This window comes from Vipera berus (genome assembly GCF_964194415.1).
Source record: "Vipera berus genome assembly, chromosome: 3".
Taxonomy (NCBI): Eukaryota; Metazoa; Chordata; class Lepidosauria; order Squamata; family Viperidae; genus Vipera; species Vipera berus.
In genome coordinates, this window is record NC_138204.1 from 47,698,305 (window position 1) to 47,716,841 (window position 18,537).

Below are 18,537 nucleotides of genomic sequence, written 5' to 3' on the forward strand. Positions count from 1 at the left end.
GTCCACAACAGAATTTTCTGGCTGGGTCACCGTAACAACCAGATCGTCTGCAAACGCCCTCAGTCTATAATCCTGATCTCTAATTTGAATACCCTTAATTTTTTCCGAATTCTGTATTTTAATCAATAATATCTCCAATGTTAAAACAAATAATAAAGGTGATAACGGACACCCTTGTCTTGTGCCCTTTTCAATATTGCATACTTCAGTCAAACTATTATTTACTATTATTCGGGCAGTTTGTTTTTGATATAATGCCCTAATTGGTTGTAAAAATTTATCCCCAAAATTCATTTTATCTAAAACTTTCATCAAAAATTGCCAATCCAGTTGATCAAAAGCTTTCTCAGCATCTAAAAAGATCAACGCCGCAGGGATCTGGTTGTTCCTTTCCAAAAACTCCACCAAGTCTACTATATGCCTCACATTATTTTTCATTTGTCTACCACTAATAAACCCAGTTTGGTCCCCATGAATCATCTGTTGCAAAACCCTCATCAATCTGTTAGCTAAAACCTTTACAAATATCTTGTAGTCCGTATTCAAAAGTGATATTGGTCTGTAATTTCTTACTTGAGTAACATCCTGATCTTCCTTCGGGATCAGGGAAATAAAAGCAGTTCTCCAAGATGGAGGCACACTTCCTCCCCTTTGAATTGTCTGAAACAATTCCCTTAATGGCTTTATCACCTCCGATTGTAGATTTTTGTAATAAACCGCAGTCAGTCCATCCGTGCCTGGCGCTTTATCCACCTTCAATTGCTTAATTGCTAAAAGAATTTCTTCTTCTGTTATCAATTGATTAATCTCTTCCTTTTGTTCTTGTGTAAGAACCGGGATGTTGGCATTCTTCAGATATACGTCAATATCTGCTTCATTAATCTTATCTTTAGCATATAATTTGGAATAAAAGTCCACAAAGGCTTCCTTAATAAGGTCCTGTTGATACACAACCTTACCTTTATGTTCTATTTTATCTATGTTAGAAGCCCTTTGCCTTTTCCTTAACCTATAGGCTAACCATCTACCTGGTTTATTGGCATTGCAAAAAGTGTTATGTCTAGCAAACCGTAAGTTAGTTGCCACCTGATCAGCCATCAGCTTATCAAATTGTCCTCTTAACAAATTAATAGCCTCCTTAGAAGTATAGAAGTCCATAGAAGTATCCTTATTCATATTAATTTCAAAAAAGTCCTTCATCTGTTTTTTACATTCTTCCACATTAGTCTGATTTCGAAACAAGTTCTCATTTAAGCGCCAAGAGCGCCTATCTCTATTATCCTTATTAATCTCTAACCAGACGACTATGATCAGATATAGTTCTTGGACAAATCTTTATCTTCTTAATCCTAGAAAAAAATCATTAGTCAGTAATATAAAATCAATCCTAGAAAAAGATTGGTGCCTATCAGAAAAAAAAGTGTAATCCTTTTCATATAAATGTGTTTCTCTCCAAATGTCTCGCAATTCCAAGTCATCCTTCATTTCAAAAAAAGATTTAGGCAATCTAGCATGGCTCGGGGCATGTTTAAAAGAACCACACTTGTCCAGTTGTACGTCCAAGACACCATTCCAATCTCCCATAAAAATAAAAGATTTATAATCCATCTGGGTAATCTTACTGTGTAGTGATCTATAAAAGTCAGCTTGTTGTTGATTAGGAGCATACAGTCCAACCAAAAGCGTTTTCTTGCCTTCTAACAGCAGATCTATCATAACGTATCTTCCTTGTTTATCTGCTTCTATTAATTCCGCTGTCAGAGTATTCTTGACATAAATAACCACTCCATTTTTCTTGTTCATTGCAGAAGCAATAAATTGCGTACCCAACCTTAAGTTCAATAGGTACTTTTGGTCCATAACCCTAATATGTGTTTCTTGCAAACAAATAACATCAGTCTTAAATTGTTTTAAGTATTGAAAAACTTTCTTTCTCTTCTGTGGTGAGTTTAAACCATTGACATTCCAAGTTAGAAACTTAGTCGCCATCCTTGGCGTCCCGAAGCTTCTGGAGCACGCCTGCCAGGATCCCCTTAACTTCCTTAGGCCGTGCCCCTCCCACAGCTTCGCTATAGGTACGCTTTGGAGGTTCCATAACTTTCTGCTGGTCTTGCTCTTGCTCTTGTCTCACTTGTCTCGAGGCGGCACGCGTCATCCTCTGCTCTCTAGCGTCTTCCGATGAAACTGTAATTTGATCCCCTCCAGTAACTTTCTCATCTGTCTGAGTTCCTTCAGCATCTTGAGGCTTTCCCTCACCATTTTTCTTTGCAGATTCCAAAAGTGGTAGAGGAGTTGCTTTTAAAACTTTACTATAAAAATCACGTGCCTGGATCACTGTAACCAAACGGTGTCTCGTACCTTCATGCATCACCACCATGCCCACTGGTATCTCCCATCTGAACTTGATGTCGCATTTCTTAAGTTCCTGTGCCAGAAAAGCAAAATCTTTCCTTCTCCTTAAAATTCTTGGAGGAATCTCTTTTAAAACCAAAACTTCTTGCTCAGCAACCACAAGCTTAGTATCATAAGCAACTCGGATAACTTCATTCCTGATTGCTCTCTTTGTAAAGTAAACCACGACATCTCTAGGTAGCTTCCTCTGCCTTGCAATCCATGAATTCACACGAAAGATTTTGTCTATACTTCCCTCAATTTCGGCTGCTGGCTGTCCCAGTACCACTTCCAAAGCCTCAGAGACTATCTGCTTTAAATCTTCTTTAGGATTCTCTTTTAAGCCTCTGATTCTGATAGCAAACTCCATCTGGTGGTACTGGACCAAAGTCAAGTCCCCATCCATTTTATCCATCATATTTTCATTCTCTAAAACTTTTGCTTCTAGTCTGGAATTCTTTTGGCTAAGATCCTCCATTTTTTCATCCAAGCATTGAATACATGAACCCACACCTTCAAGTGCAGGCAAGATGTCTGCCCTCATTGCTGTAAACTTCTCTTCCATCTTCTCCTCCAGCTTCTCCTCCAGCTTTTCCATCTTTTCATCTATAATATCTGCTATTTGTTGTGAGTGCTTTTCCAAAGCATCCTGCAAATCCTTAACCGTCAGTGCCGTAGCAGGTGCAGGAGGAAGTAAGGCTTGCAGCGAGGACTGTTGCACCGGGGAAGACCCCGCACTCCAGAGAACTTTAGAAGTTTTAGTCGCCATCTTCCCCCACTTTCACTTGCTACGCACTTTCACTTTTAAAATCCATAAAGTCCATTGAACTAGAGAACAAAAATCCACTTCACCTTGACCTCCTGTACCGCTCTGCCTGCCTCTTCACACTCGAAAGTCTTTCCTTCTGGCAGGGGTGGTTGCTAACGCTTGGTTCTGCTCCCAAAAACACGGAGCAGAAGCGCTGCACAGCCCGGAGCAAACCCAGGCTTCGGGGGGGCTCAATCCTTCAGCCGCCCGATCTACAAGCTCAGGCGGCCCCGGAGAGCTCAACCCCTACCTGGGGCCTCACCCCCTCCTCTTCTCCCGAGGAGGGGGATTCCGAACCACTAAAACAGCTGATTGGCGCTGTTTTTAGCAGTTCAAACAAAGCCGCGGAGCGGACAGCCCGGAGATGGCTGTCTTCAGCGTCGCGTCGCCACCGGAAGTAATTTCCTCAAGTTGTTGATGCTTATTGGACATGTTTTGCAGTGGAGGATTCTCAGGACAGGGTTCCATGATCCTTTTAGATCAGGGTGATCCCACTATAATCCACAGTATGATATGATCGACACAATCAAAGTCCTTTCTAAAATTTATGAAACTAATACTAACTTCTTTTGGGTATTCTTTTACACTAACTCAGTTTTTCAGTGCACACTACCAATGTCTTATGTCCCTTGGTCTTTTCTAAAGCCAACTTGAGCAATTGGCATCTCCATTCCTATGCAGAGTTTTAATCTATGTTGGATGATCCTAAACCTTATTTTGCTAGCATCTGAAATTAAGATTACTGTGCAACTTTTACTGGTCTTCTACAAATTAGCATTCTCCTCAAATCCAAAGAAAGATACTAGATAAAATTTAAGATTAATTATTACACACGAGAAAAGATTCAAGAAAGTGTAAGGTTATACATAAAGGGCAGAAGTATACACAGTTGAATGTAATGCAGCATTTCTAGCTAAACATTTTCTTTTCAGAGATAGCAGAATCCTGAAATAGATGTTCTCTTAGTTTCAACTAATCCTGGACATCCCTCTTCCTGGAAATTCCAATAAATTAATTATAAGGCTACTTTTCCCAGCTTCCACCTATGGCTTCTGCATTTGTTTTTAAAAGGCTCCAAATGTTCCTATCACCAGCAAAGAGGAAGGGGCTCATATAATTTGTCACTGTGCATGGCCCCAGAAGGCATGCCTCACTCTAAGTAAATATTTATTGGCATAAGGCTAACAGTCTGCAGTATTGTAGATGCAAGTTGCCATTCACAACAGTTAAGTATCAGAATGAACATGCATAGTTCATCCATACCCCCAATAACTGAAACCAGACTTTTTCCCAATATAACTTGTTCTGTAGCCAGTGTTTTTTTTCAAAACTCAATTATATTATATTAATTGAATAAAACTAAGCTTTAAATCAGATTTGAGCCTATTCTATTTGACTTATGTGTGTCACAATTAAGTAAAAATGATCCAGATTTATAGTTCTATAGTCTATATGATGTCATTCTTGAAGATTATGTTGTCCTATAACCACTAATGATTTGAGGGGGGAAAAGTGATCAGGGAGACACTGTTTTGATCTATTCCCATTAAATTTTCTATCATTTAGTTTCTAGATCACCCAAAACAGAATTTGTATCATGCCAGAATATCAGTCAGGTAAGCTGATAACTATTTTTACTATGAAATATTTTATTATCTTAGTTAGAATTACTTCCCTTGAAGATTCTCCAGAAAAGATGTATTACATATTGACTAATGAGATCTATTTAAAATTATTTTATTTAACCAAGTGGTTTCATTTCTCTCAGTATCTCACAGTTCATAATCAGATCCAATACAGTATTTTTTCCACTGCTATAGATTACACAAAGATTAAGTGTAGCTGAGGTACACTCAATTAAGCCCAAATTACGACTACAATTAAGCCCAAAATTTCTCTTGCTAAGGAGACAGTTAAATGAATTTCACCCCATTTTATGACCTTTCTTGTTACAGTTGTTAAGTGAATTACTACAGTTATTAAGTTAGTACACAATTGTTAAGTGAATCTGGCTTCCACATTGACTTTGTCAGGTTGCAAAAGATGATCACATAACTTGGGACACTGCAACAGTGTCCCAGGTTAAATAGGGGTCAGTTGCCAAACATCTAAATTCTGATCACATGATTATGGGTATGCTGCAACGATTGTGAATGTTGAAAAAACGGTCATAAGTCACTTTTTTCACTGCCATTGTAACTTTGAATGGTAATTTCAGAGTCCTCCTGGACTCAGCTGTTTGACCTGATGGCAGCCGTGGCCAGGAGGATTTTTGCATTGATCCATAGGTAAGGTAAAGGTAAAGGTTCCCCCACACATGCGTGCTAGTCATTTCCAACTCTAGGGGCCGGTGCTCATCTCCGTTTCAAGGCCGAAGAGCCAGCGCTTGTCCGAGGACATCTCCGTGGTCATGTGACCGGCATGACTAGACGCCAAAGGCGCATGGAACGCTGTTACCTTCCCACCGTAGTGGTCCCTATTTTTCTACTTGCATTGCCGTTGTAACTTTGAATGGTAATTTGAGAGTCCTCCTGGACTTAGTTGTTTGACCTGATGGCAGCCATGGCCAGGAGGATTTTTGCACTGTGTGCTAAATATGACCCTACCTGAAAGGAGGGAAACTTCTCAAAAGCACTCATAACTTAATCATCTCTCATTTAACACAATCTGTCCAGGGCTAACCTTAAAAACTATTCAGAAGTTTCATGAGTAGCTATGGTCACTTCTCATTTTGCCTACCTGAAACCTCTGCTTTGTGAGCTGCCCTGCTATCAGTGGGCTTCTAACTGCAATTCGAGATGCTAGTTGTCACCTGTACAAAAATTCTCCATTGTTTTTGCCTAACCAGTGACATCTTGTGGGACCTAGGAATCAGCCTTTGTTGTGGTTGTACCTGCTTCCTGGAAGATCTTCTCCCTTAAGTCCACATGGACTGTTTTAAATCTTTAAATCTTGTAAATCTTTAAGTCCTTGCCTCTTGCAACAAGTTCTAGGTAGGACTGGGTTAAAATCAATATTGGATGTATGTCTTATGACTGGGACTGGATTGTTTTGTTTTTCTGACCTGCCATTGTGTTTATTTTTTATTTTTATTTTATTATATTTTTATCATCATTCTATTGTTTTTAATCCTAAAATCTAAACTGCCTAGAGGTGCCTTTGTGACTGAGACAGACTACCACTTGACTGAATTAATTAAGCATATACCTCATCATGTTACCCTTTCATTTAAGTACTGTAGAACCGAACAGATAATAATAATAATAATAATAATAATAATAAATAATAATTAATAATAATAATAATAATAAATAATAATAATAATAATAATAATAATAATAATAATAATAATAATAATAATAATAATAATAATAATAATAATAATAATTAATAATAATAATGTTGGAAGGGATCTTGGAGGTCATCTAGTCCAACCCCCTGCTCAGGCAGGAAACCCTATACCATTTCAGGCAAATGGCTGTCCAGTCTCTTCTTAAAAACTTCCAGTGTTGGAGCATTCACCACTTCTGGAGGCAGGTTGTTCCATTGGTTAATTGTTCTAACTGTCAGGAAGTTTCTCCTTAGTTCTAGGTTGCTTCTCTCCTTGACTAGTTTCCATCCATTGCTTCTTGTTCTGCTTTCAGGTGCTTTGGAGAATAGCTTGACTCCGTCTTCTTTGTGGCAGCCCCTGAGATATTGGAACACTGCTATCATGTCACCCCTCACCCTTCTCTTCGTTAAACTACACATACCCAATTCCAGCAACCGTTCCCTATATGTTTTAGCCTCCAGTCCCCCAATCATCTTTGTTGCTCTTCTCTGTACCCTTTCTAGAGTCTCGACATCTTTTTTACATCTAGGATAGGATAAGCACATGCTACAGGAGATAGCGCTTTATGGATAAACAGGTCTCCGATTGGAAATTCCGATCTGCCGAACAAGTTTGTTCAGAAACAGGAAACGCTATTGCTCACCTTCTGTCAACTATATAGATTTCAGAACCAGCTGAACAGCCGTTTTCCACACTCACTGCCCACTGTGTAAAAATAGGCTGTTTTAGGGCCTTCAAAATAAGTATGCAATTAATAAAAATAATTCCCTTGGCTTTTTCCTCGCCCAAGAAAGATGGGCCATCCGGAGTCAGTTAGCTGCCCTAGGGTGAGGGAGGTCGTGTAAACACTTCCTCACAGTCCGCTTTCCAGTCTTGACAGAGCCGAGCCGAGCCCCACCGTCGAAGCCTACCCATTTACTGCGGTCAGGTAAAAAAGTACAGTTAGCCAGAACCGCGCTGCAAAAATTCGGACTATTAGCTGGCAGTAAAGAACTATAACAATTGCGCTTGTGCCGTCTAGAAGTCGCCCAGGTTTCGTAGCCTGGCTGAGCTCTCGCCCCGGCCGCCAGAAGCTACGCTGCGAGCCTCCCCAGCATTTCTCTCTCCCCTCCTTTCCAGATACGGGTGAAGCCGTCGTGTCTGGAAGCGCGACCGGAGGCATATTTCCTCAGCCTTCCAATGTAGGGCTCAACCCAATCCTGTTTCCATGGCAAGAGACGGACACCAAACAGCTCGGAATCCTGGCGCTCGCCTCCAGCCATCGCCGTCTCGCGTGGGAGCTCACAGGTGAGTCGGGCGGGGATTGGCTAGAAGGCGCGCCGGACAAGCGCTTTTGCCCCCGCCTTCTCTCTCTCCCCCCCCCCCCCAATCCCGCATTGTGGAGCGCCGTGGCTCGGCTGGAAAGGGTCGCGGGTCGCCTTCGAGGCGCTCTTAGTCTGAGGAGGTGTGCTAACGTGGGAGCAAAGGAAATCCGATGATTTCTGCGATCCTTTTTCGGGATTGCCATGCCTCAGCTCGGGAACCCGACCCTGGGCCGTTCTAACGTGCGGGTGCGAACACGGTTGGATGTGAGAACACGGCTGGATTTCCAAAATTACCTGGATCCGGAATGGGAACTGAACGGTAAGTAAGCTCCAGTTTAAAGGGAGAGCTCCGAGCAGGCCGATTAGGAAGTTGCTTCAATCAAGCGATTTGGGATTTTAGGAGGGAGCTCTTCATTTCACTTAGTTTACTGTGTTTTTCTTGCTAATTTACAACCAAGAGAAAGACGTTTCTGAAATTATTTGCCTGGTTCCAGAATAAATTTGCATAACCATGATTCTATATAGACTTCTTTTAAAATAACGCTATCTAAAGGGACTGTCACAATACTAAAGGAACATAGTTCCTTTGTTCAGTTATTTACATATCAGCAAAATGAGATGGATGTGTAACACCTGCCTGCCAAATATGTATATTGCAGTGTGTCATGGCACCTTTAACAATATAATTTCTTTCTTGGGAAATAGCACTGTTTATTTCAGAATAGATAGCAGCGAAAAAATCTACTTTCAGTTTTCCAGGATGTAATCACAAAACTAATACATTAGGGGTTGATCATGGAACAAGTGAATAAATTAGTACAGTATTCTAAATTTCCATGAAGGGCCCCTCTCTCTCATCAATAAATCCGAGACAATTATCTTGTTAGTTAGAAAGTTTAAGTCACTGCAGAGAAACATTATAATAAGTTGGCTCTAGAACGTATGTTGGAGATTATCTAGTTCAAACTCCATTTACTGCAGCATTCCAAATTCCAAATTCCAACTGCAGCATTCCTGAGAAATGGTTGCCGAGCCTCTGCTTTGTATTTTTCCAAAAGGAGAGTCTGCTATCTCCCAGTTGTTGGAAAGCTTCTCGTTGAATTTCTGAGAGCAGAAATAAATAGAATGTAAACAGGCAGTTGCCACCAACAAGTGAGTGTGGTCAACATATGTACAGATAGTCTTCAATTTGCAATCATTACCAATCCTGGCAATTGGTCATAAGTTGTGATGGCTGTAAACTGAGTCACACGACCAATCCACTTTTGCAATCTTTTGTGGTCTTTAAGTGAACAACGTGGCCATTAAGCAAAACCATTGTTTGCTATGGGTGGTTTTTGTGAGAAACTGGATGTAAATGCCAATTTTGGGCAAAAATCAGTGTCACATGAACACAAGACACTGCAAATGGTTGTAAATGCAGGCCAGTTGCCAAGCGCCCAAAACATGGTTACATTGTGACCATTGTAAATGTTTTGTTGCAAAGTGCCCGAATCATGATCATATGACTGAGGATCATGCCATCACTATGAGGATGTTGCAGTGGCTGCAAGTCATTAACCTATTTTTTCAATCCCCTTGTAACTCTGAATAGTCACCGAGAGAGGCAGTCAATAAGTGAGGACTATCTCTATTTTTCCTTTCTAATTATGTTTTTTATGTAAATTCCAGGTAATTAAGTGAAACGAAATAAACTGGCTGGCTATATTCTCTGTTTCACTGAAAAGTTAATCCAGTAGATAAGAGGTGTCATTCTGCTTTTTTATAATTTTAATTTTGTAGCACATTATAAAACATTGATACAAACATTTGACTGACATTAATTCTTATTTGGGTTTTCAGATGTACAGAAGGGAAATTCATTTGGATCCTGTCAGGAAAAGAAAATTTTCCCTTTTCATCATGCACCAGACCGATTAGGTAATGAGTACGCACCAATTAAAGGTGATCCTGATCGTGGACCAGGAGCTTATAATTATGCAGAGGTAAGTAGTGCTCCCTTTCATTTTTATTTTCTCTCCAAAGAGATATTTAATTTGAAGTAAAGAAAGGACATTTACTATTCAGATTATATTGATTACTTTTGCTTTCAAAATTTAAATATATTGTAAATAAAAGCAATGTCTCTTGTTTTAGAAAGTAGATAGAGAATATTTGCAAAGATTTGAGAGACCACAGTTGAAACCCATTCATCTATTATTTACACAGGATGATTCTGCACTTGATACTGTTTTTCATTTCTATCTACTTCACATGATTGCTTTCAGCAAAAATCCATGAGTACAAGTTCTGTTATTTAGACTAAAGAACCCTAACATTTTGTGTAGTGTATGTGCAGGCTACCTAACCCCCCACCTAATGTTCACTGAGGGACATCCAATTTATGGTCACTGTCTCAGTTTCAGTCCATATCAAGAGGAGAAAATGTATTTTGTCATATGGAAAGAAGAGACATATTTACTGAATTGACTCAGTTGAATTCCTCCTAGATCAGAACAAGTTTTATTATTGTAAAAAAATAAGGAAGAACTCTGGGGAAATGGTACAAGAACCATGGATCGTTGTGTTGTACTTCTGTCCCTCTGCTACTGCTAACAAATTCTGGAAATCAGAAGATGGTTAAGGATAGACTGGATCAGCACTAGGCTTGTTGCCTGGTTGGCTGCTTTTGTGGACCTGTGCTAGTTGCCCCTTGTATTTTATTTACATCTCTTTGCTACCAGTGTCTTTCACCACACAGACCAGATAACTGCATGGGACTTTCCGTTTGGAAAGGCTAATCAGGACTTGGAGCTTGGATTATCGGTAGTGGCTCAGTGTGTGTGTGTGGGGGGATAGCAGAAGAGTGTAGTCTGATGTGGAAACCCCACCCCCACCCCATACTCACACAGAGGCTTTTTCTTTGATAGTTCCAGAGAGGGAGAAGATTATTTTCCTCCCAATTTTGTCTGTCAGCTAAGTGTTTTGTTTGTGTGCTTCCCCACTCAGGGTGAGAGCTTGAGAAAAGGGTTGATGGGGGAAGGTGGGGCTGGGTGTCTGAGGGTGCTGAAAGCCAGTAGAGCTGAAGCACCTCAGAGTTCTTTCCCCCTCCCTGGGATGGATGTAGTTAGTTATTATTGGAGGTCCTGGGCCTTTGGAATTTGGTTGCCTGACAGGGAAGACAATGTGGCCATTGAAGGGACATGGGTGGGCTACAATATTATGATGGTGATAGGCATGGGAAGATATGGTGGGAGACAAGCAGGTCGCACCTAGGAAAATATTTCACATTCCAGCTCCTTGGTTTTAGCATCTATGCCCAGCAGCAGCCTGTCAGAGGCTCTGACTTCTGCTTGTTGCTCTTAAATGTCAGGTCAGTTTTTAACAAGGCCTTTTTGATTGTAGATGAGAAGGCCAAACTGGCATGTGTTATTGAGACCTGGCTGGGCTCAGTAGTGTGTGTGTGGGGGGGGTCTCCCTCTCACAAATGTTACCGGCTGGGCTTCACGTTTGTCACCACTGAACCACACCACTGAACCACTTCTGGATTTCATGGGCGCTGCCCAGCAGGTAACAGGAAGTGAAACCCTGCTTATTAAGTTAAGATCAATTGGGATTATTATTGTTGTACCAATTTCTTCGCTGTATAGCAACCACCCTGGATGAGCTACTGGAAAAGCCTGGAGACGAGCAGCTAGTGATGTAGTGCTACCATTTTTAACATCCCTTTGTCTGCTATTCTCTGTTTTAGTTTGTTTTTTATATTTTACAATGTATGTGTTAATGTTTTTAGCTCTGTTGTATGCCAACCAGAATCTCTTGTTTATGAGATGGTCAGTTATCTAAATTGGTTTAATAAATAAAGGTAAAGGTAAAGGTTCCCCCACACATGCATGCTAGTCATTTTCAACTCTAGGGGTCGGTGCTCATCTCCGTTTCAAAGCCGAAGAGCCAGCATTTGTCCAAGGACGTCTCCATGGTCATGTGGCCTGCATGACTAGACACCAAAGGCGCACAGAACGCTGTTACCTTCCCACCGTAGTGATCCCTATTTTTCTACTTGCATTTTTATGTGCTTTTGAACTGCTAGGTTGGCAGAAGCTGGGACGAGTAACAGGCGCTCACTCTGCTATGTGGTACTCGGGATTCGACCCGCCAAACTGCCGACCTTCTGATCGACAAGCTCAGCGTCCTAACCCAGTGAGCCACCACGTCCCTCATGGTTTAATAAATACTAAACGGGAAAACAAGTGGAGTGTACCATTTCTTCAACTGTTCTTCTAAGTGACTCAAATTATCCCAATAAGCCAGGGGGAAAATTGGGCAACTTCTTTGAGAAAATTCTGTTTAAGAAAAAGTTTAATTTTGGTAGGATACTACATTATAATTACTTTAATTTATTATTCACCACCGAGCTCCAACACTGACTTTTTAGTTGTCTGTATATTATAATTATTACTATTTCTTTGCACTACTCATGCTTTCTCTGACAGTGCTTAAGATTTATTTTACTTTTTATTATTTATTTATTTATTTATTTATTTGTTTTTATAAACCGCCCTTCTCCCGAGGGACTCGGGGCGGTGTACAGAATAAGGTGGGCATACAGAATGAACAATAGTGAAAAAAAACAATAGTAAAATACAAACTGGGACCCCAATTAGAGCTATCAACTTCTATTAACAACTTCTCAGTAGAAATCTTAGTTTTGCAGGCTCTACTATGCTGCTATACATTGTTTCCCCCCATTATTTTAATGTAGAATAACTTTCGCATTTGTTTTAAAATATAGAGGAACAATCTTATATATAACTTGGCTCAGAGACCACAGAGTACTAAAGGTTACAGCATGGGAGCAAGAACAACACCACGTTTTGTGATAATAAACAAGGTAAAAACATTTTCAGTACATATACTCTGCAGTAGGAGTTCTCTTCTGCAGGTGTGAAATCCTTCAGCAGACAACTCTTGCAGCCAATGTTCCTTGCATACTATATAGAGGAAATTCACTTTCTGTACTGTGGGTCCCATCTAAGGAAGGCCTTCTTTGTACTCTAAAATTTTAATTTTAATAGAATGCCAAAAATTTTCCACCACAGCCAGCAATACAAACCAGGGTGGCTGAGAGAGAAGTTTAACCTTTCACAATTAATGTTTCATGCTTCTCTAAAGAAAATAGTAAAAGTAGAAATATTACTTATATTCTTTAAGTGTTGTCACATTTTTTACTGTGAAATTGACTACATTTGATTTGCTGATATACTTGGATTGTAGAGTCAGCTAGGAACAGAGATGCGCAAAACAAATTAATACTTATATCCCTGTTTATCCATAAGTTTAAAAGAAACTAAGAACATTGTGATGTAAAGGCATAAAATAATTAAAATAAATTCATCAGTAAAATAAATTCAATACTAGCCCAGACAATAATTTAAAAACCCAGTGTTTGGGGGCATCACTGAGCATATGAAAATGAATAGATAAAAGGTTTCTTTTGCTCAATGTTTAAATAGTTAATGGCTCAACAAACAGACAGGAAGAAGATCATTTTTTAAAAAAACGAAGAACCATCCCAATTCATTTCTGAAGATCTCCAGAAAAAGGAGGAGAATCAAGCTTTATTTATTTGTGTGACATTGCGTCACCCACCTTGCGACATTAATATCTTATGTTGGATGATTTTATATACCCAAAACACCTAATCACACATTAAATTATTCTAATCAGACTCATCAAACTAGAAAGGAATCTCTAATATGGCTGTGCTGTATTTTGAATCTCTAAATAAATTCAAAATACAGCACAGCCATATTAGAGAGTCCTTTGTAGTTTGATGAGTCTGATTAGAATAGGATCTCTATCTAGATAGAAATAAAGTAAAGCAACTATGATGTTTTACACAGGATTACACAGTTGCAATCCTGGTGTGTTGAAGTAATTGATAATGCACAAAAGTTTACGAAAATATTAAATAGAATTTTAATTACCGTTCCTGATTTATTTACAATGTATTAGGTCTATTAATTCACAAATTATTCTATTTTGATGGGGTTTGATAGAGATAAAATCAAGATTATTCACTCAGTTTAGAACTGAAAGTTAATTGGAGAGCTTATAGACTTCAAATTACATTCTTTATAACTGCATTTTATGCTCTCTCTTTTTTAGCATTTGACCCCTGCACCTACAACGTATCAGTCAATATGGATCAAAGAACACAAGCATAAGACTGAACATTTCCCATTCCTCAGCAATGTACCACGGTTTTTAGAGCAGGTTCAAGATAGAGAACTCTTTCCTGGGTACTGTTTTTCATTTTTTAAATTAAAAATTGTCTATGGAACCTGAAAAATAAAGGAAGTTCACTGCTAAGGGGGCTAGGCAAGAAAATCTTATATTTCAGCTTTGTTTTGTTTTTCATTTAATTTTGGAAAGGATTTAACTATGCATAAGCTGGAAATAGTGTGGTTTAGATAGTCATGGATATATTGGAGAAACAAAGTGACCTTTAAAGATAAAGGTAAAGGTAAAGGTTCCCCTGCACATGTGTGCTAGTCGTTTCCGACTCTAGGGACCTGTGCTCATCTCTGTTTCAAAGCCGAAGAGCCAGCGTTTGTCCGAGGATGTCTCCGTGGTCATGTGGCCGACATGACTAGACGCCAAAGGCGCACGGAACGCTGTTACCTTCCCACTGGAGTGGTCCCTATTTTTCTACTTGCATTTTTACATGCTTTCGAACTGCTAGGTTGGCAGAAGCTGGGACGAGTAACAGGTGCTCACTCTGTTACGCGGCACTCAGGATTCGACCCACCAGACTGCCGACCTTCTGATTGACAAGTTCAGTGTCCTAACCCACTGAGCTAGCAATCATTAATATGTCTGAATGTTTTAATATGTTCCAGCTGGGGCTCCCATAGTGTCACTACTCCTGTACCTACAGATTTAGTTGGATTTATGTGTTGGTATAATTGCCATCTTCTGCTGTTTTGGATGCTCTTCAGCAAGTATTTTAACACTAGTAACCCTCCCAAAATTTGCTAGGTTGAAACGAAAACCTGATACATCTTAACCTTGACAGTGTATAAAAATTATCCTAATCCAGCACCAAAATTATTGTTATATAAACCATGTGGGCTTTTTTCATTTGAAAACAGTGTGTGGGAAGGGGAATCAACAGAACCTAAATAGAATATCTGTTTTGCTAATCTGAGGCATACTTTTTGCATTAAGTTGAAATGTCATTTGATTGCAAATTATTGACAAAAAACTGCTTTTCTATTAATTGACAACATGTAATATTGCATTCTCGGAGCCTTTCTGTCTAAAGAGCTTAATAAAAATGCATTATTTTTCATCATAAAGTTTTAAACCTTTACCCAATTCCATCTATAATTTTATTTTTTTTAGTGTTTATTTTTATCAAAAGAAGAGGGGGGAAAAGACAAATGAAAAACTACAGCAACATTTTTAAAAATCCTATAATTTTTTATTTATGCAACTTATCAATATTATTTTGGAGCTCAAGTGGAACAATGGTTAGAATGCAGTATTGTAGGTAAACTCTGCCCACAGCCTTGAGTTCGATCCTGACAGGCACTCAAAATTCACTCAGCATTCCATCCTTCCGAGGTCAGTTGGTCGGTAAAATGGGAACCATATTATTGGGGACTATATGCTGACATTGTAAACTGCCCAGAGAGCTGTAAAGCACTATGGGATGGTATATGAGTCTGAGTGCTATTGCTATTATATTGCTATTTTGAATGGAAAGTGTTTTTTTTAACAATTTAACCAATCCAACACAACTATGAAAAAAGTGCAATATACAATGCTATATTTATTTTAAGTTATATAGTACATAGCATAAAAACTGCAGTACTGTATATAACAGAAAATAATACATGTCTGTTCTCTCTCTCCTGTCCCCTCAGACCTGGAACCTACGACCCATACAAGTTGCCACACAGGCATGTCAGCTGGCCAGGGAAGTTTGGTCCCCCAGACTGGTCTTTAGTTCCAATGCCGCAGAGAAGAACTTTCAGAGCTGAGGTGTGAAATTTGGGGATAACAATTTGGAATGACAGAGATGCTTCATTTATTGAAATAGATCAGTATATCTTCTTGTCTTTGAGCAACAGCTTACAGGAAACCATGTGGTAGCCTATAGCTATTAGGCTGTTTGTTGGGGAAACAGATGGTCTGGATATTATACAGCAATTACTTTATTCATTTCTTGTTTTCACATTTAAAGACCATCATGGCATCAAGTTATTTAAACATCTGTTGACGTAAATTCTAGGTTGGTTATAGATGGCTTATTTTCTGCCGTACAAGCCAACAGGTTAGTGGATAGCAAACCAGGGCCTTCTGATGATGATGTTTTTTGTGAATCTCCTTTCTCTCCCTCCAAAAGTGTTTGGCTGGTTCACTTCAGATGGACCCTTAAAATGGTTCTGCCTATAGACCTTTATATGGTTTTGCTGCTCTTTGATACTATCTTGTCCTACAACTAAGCATGGTTAATATTAAGTAGAATAAAATGCTTATTCCACCTTCTATATTTGAACCACAATAAATAGATTTATGCTGGGGAAAGGAATATAGAGATTATGAATACAGAAATTGTTCACAAAGAGAAAGGAGAGAGAGGGGAAAGTTCAAGTTATATACTGTGGAGCATAGTCATGCTCCTGACTGATACTCCTCTAATATGAAGATTAAAAACCTCCTTTCTGTGGTGGTGTTTTTGATACAGTCTTGACTTATGTAACTTCTCGGACAAATCCATGGCATTTTCTTGCAGAATTTCTTGCAGTTGTAGAAATGGTTTGGCATTACTTTCTTCTGAATACTGTTCAACTTTCCAGTCTAGTGCTGAAAGGTAATGAGCGCCCAATGTCCTACAGCTTAACAAGAACTGTGTCCCCACCACCTCCAATCCACGTTATTATTATGCCATGCTAGGTCTGGTACATAAATTATAACGATATAATTATGTAAGTTTATATCATAATGTCTTTATGGTAGTTATCTTTTAAAGCTGATAACACTTGTTTCTCTTCCTGCAGAATTTCTTTGCCTGAAGTATTTTGTGGTGATAGATTTCCTTCTAAGCTAGGGAGAGACAGTCTTGATTACTATTTGGATGGGGGACCAAATAGGGACCAAGTTATCCAGGGAAGTTGGATAATATTCCAGAAGAAAAAATACAAGCCATATTCATATGCCAACTGAACTGCCCTCCAAATTTATACTTTTTACTATTTGTCCAGTAATTATGTAATTACTAATAATATAATGACAGCACTTATGTATAGTAATGTATTTTATTTATTTGATTTTTTTATTTCAGCTGCTTTCAGATAAAGAATTCAAGAAATATCGGAATCTGGTGGCCTATCTGAGCATATATTATAGTGATTAATTCTTGTGGCTGAAGATTTTTCCTCTCCTACATGCTTACGCCACTAATTTACTTTTTTATCCTTAGAATTAAAGCATTTTTTAATTAGTTTATTACTTGGATTCAATATCCAGACTATTTTATAAAGAATGTCTTTGTTAGCCTTTTAAATGCTTTTATTTTCCTAATGCTCTCCACTGTTTCAGTATAAAACATTTACTCTTCGGAAATTTGTTTCAGTTTAACTATAGTAATACTTAAGAAGAATGCAGATTTTCAAAGTATATTTTCTACTGATATGTCAGTTTGTGAGTTAAGATCACAACACTCACAAAAGTCATGCTAAATTGGAGAAATTATTATGGGAGGAAGCATGTATTGATTAAAAGCTAAAATTGAAAATATTTTGTCCTGCTATTCCACTGCACTGGCCAATATTTTTCGAAAGACAAAGGTATTAGAAGTATGTGAAGTATGATTTGATATAGACTTATGATACCGTTTCTTGCACTGCATATCCAAATGTGACTAAGAGTGGAAATTCCATGGAATATATGTGCAATGATATGTGTAATGACGTTTTTAGAAGTTTATTTTAGCACAATGTTCTTTTCTGTCCACTGTTTCATTCATACTGAACAAGAAACCGAGATTTACCATGTGGGGAAAGACTTCCATACTATATTTTTGTAGGAGAAACCACGCTTTTCATTCAACCAGAACTGAGTTGTAGCTATTATATTTAGGAACTAGATTTATACCTTTTATATCCATTCTAGTTGATGAAGAATTATGACTGAGCTGTATAATCTTTTACTTTTTGTACTCTGTATGGGAGTAAACACATGGCTAATAGAAAACATATTACAATTTCTAGTCAGTTTTGTTACATAATATATTAAACTGATAGCAGGAAATTGCTGATGTCTTCTATGTAGCATGATGCTTAAGTACTTTTCTGCACATCACTGTATACAAAGTTTTTTTAAAGTTTCTTTATATATTCTTGATTTCTGCAAAAATTAGCTTTCATTCAGAAGTTTCATGGAATACCTTATGATTCCAATGAAATCCTCTGTATATCCTGTAAACCAGTAGATTTAGATTAGAAAGTACACAGAACCACTTGTAACAAAATTGAAAGAATTTATAGCTTGCCAAACAGAACCATCAGTTTCAATCCTACAGTAGCCTTCCTCATCCTAGTATCTTTTAGATGTTGATTGTGTAACTCCACTAACCCCTGTCCATTCATTAAGCTGGCACAAAGAGACTTTTAGTACAAATGTTATAAAAGATACTACACTAGGAAAACATCTTT

The 18,537-nt window shown here is 38.5% G+C and overlaps 2 protein-coding genes across 2 annotated transcripts in view; one reads left to right on the forward strand and one right to left on the reverse strand.

Annotated features, from left to right (window-relative positions):
* PRICKLE4 (prickle planar cell polarity protein 4) overlaps nucleotides 1–18,537 on the reverse strand; it is a 326,491-nt gene that overhangs the window by 16,518 nt on the left and 291,436 nt on the right. The gene's annotated exons all lie outside the window — the stretch shown is intronic.
* On the forward strand, nucleotides 7,930–17,405 carry CIMAP3 (ciliary microtubule associated protein 3). The gene is made up of 6 exons (XM_081322455.1): nucleotides 7,930–8,153; nucleotides 9,677–9,819; nucleotides 12,606–12,704; nucleotides 13,982–14,115; nucleotides 15,745–15,862; nucleotides 17,166–17,405. Exons 1-6 carry the CDS (start codon nucleotides 8,036–8,038, stop codon nucleotides 17,235–17,237), a joined length of 684 nt encoding a protein of 227 aa, XP_081178581.1. The 5' UTR covers nucleotides 7,930–8,035; the 3' UTR covers nucleotides 17,238–17,405.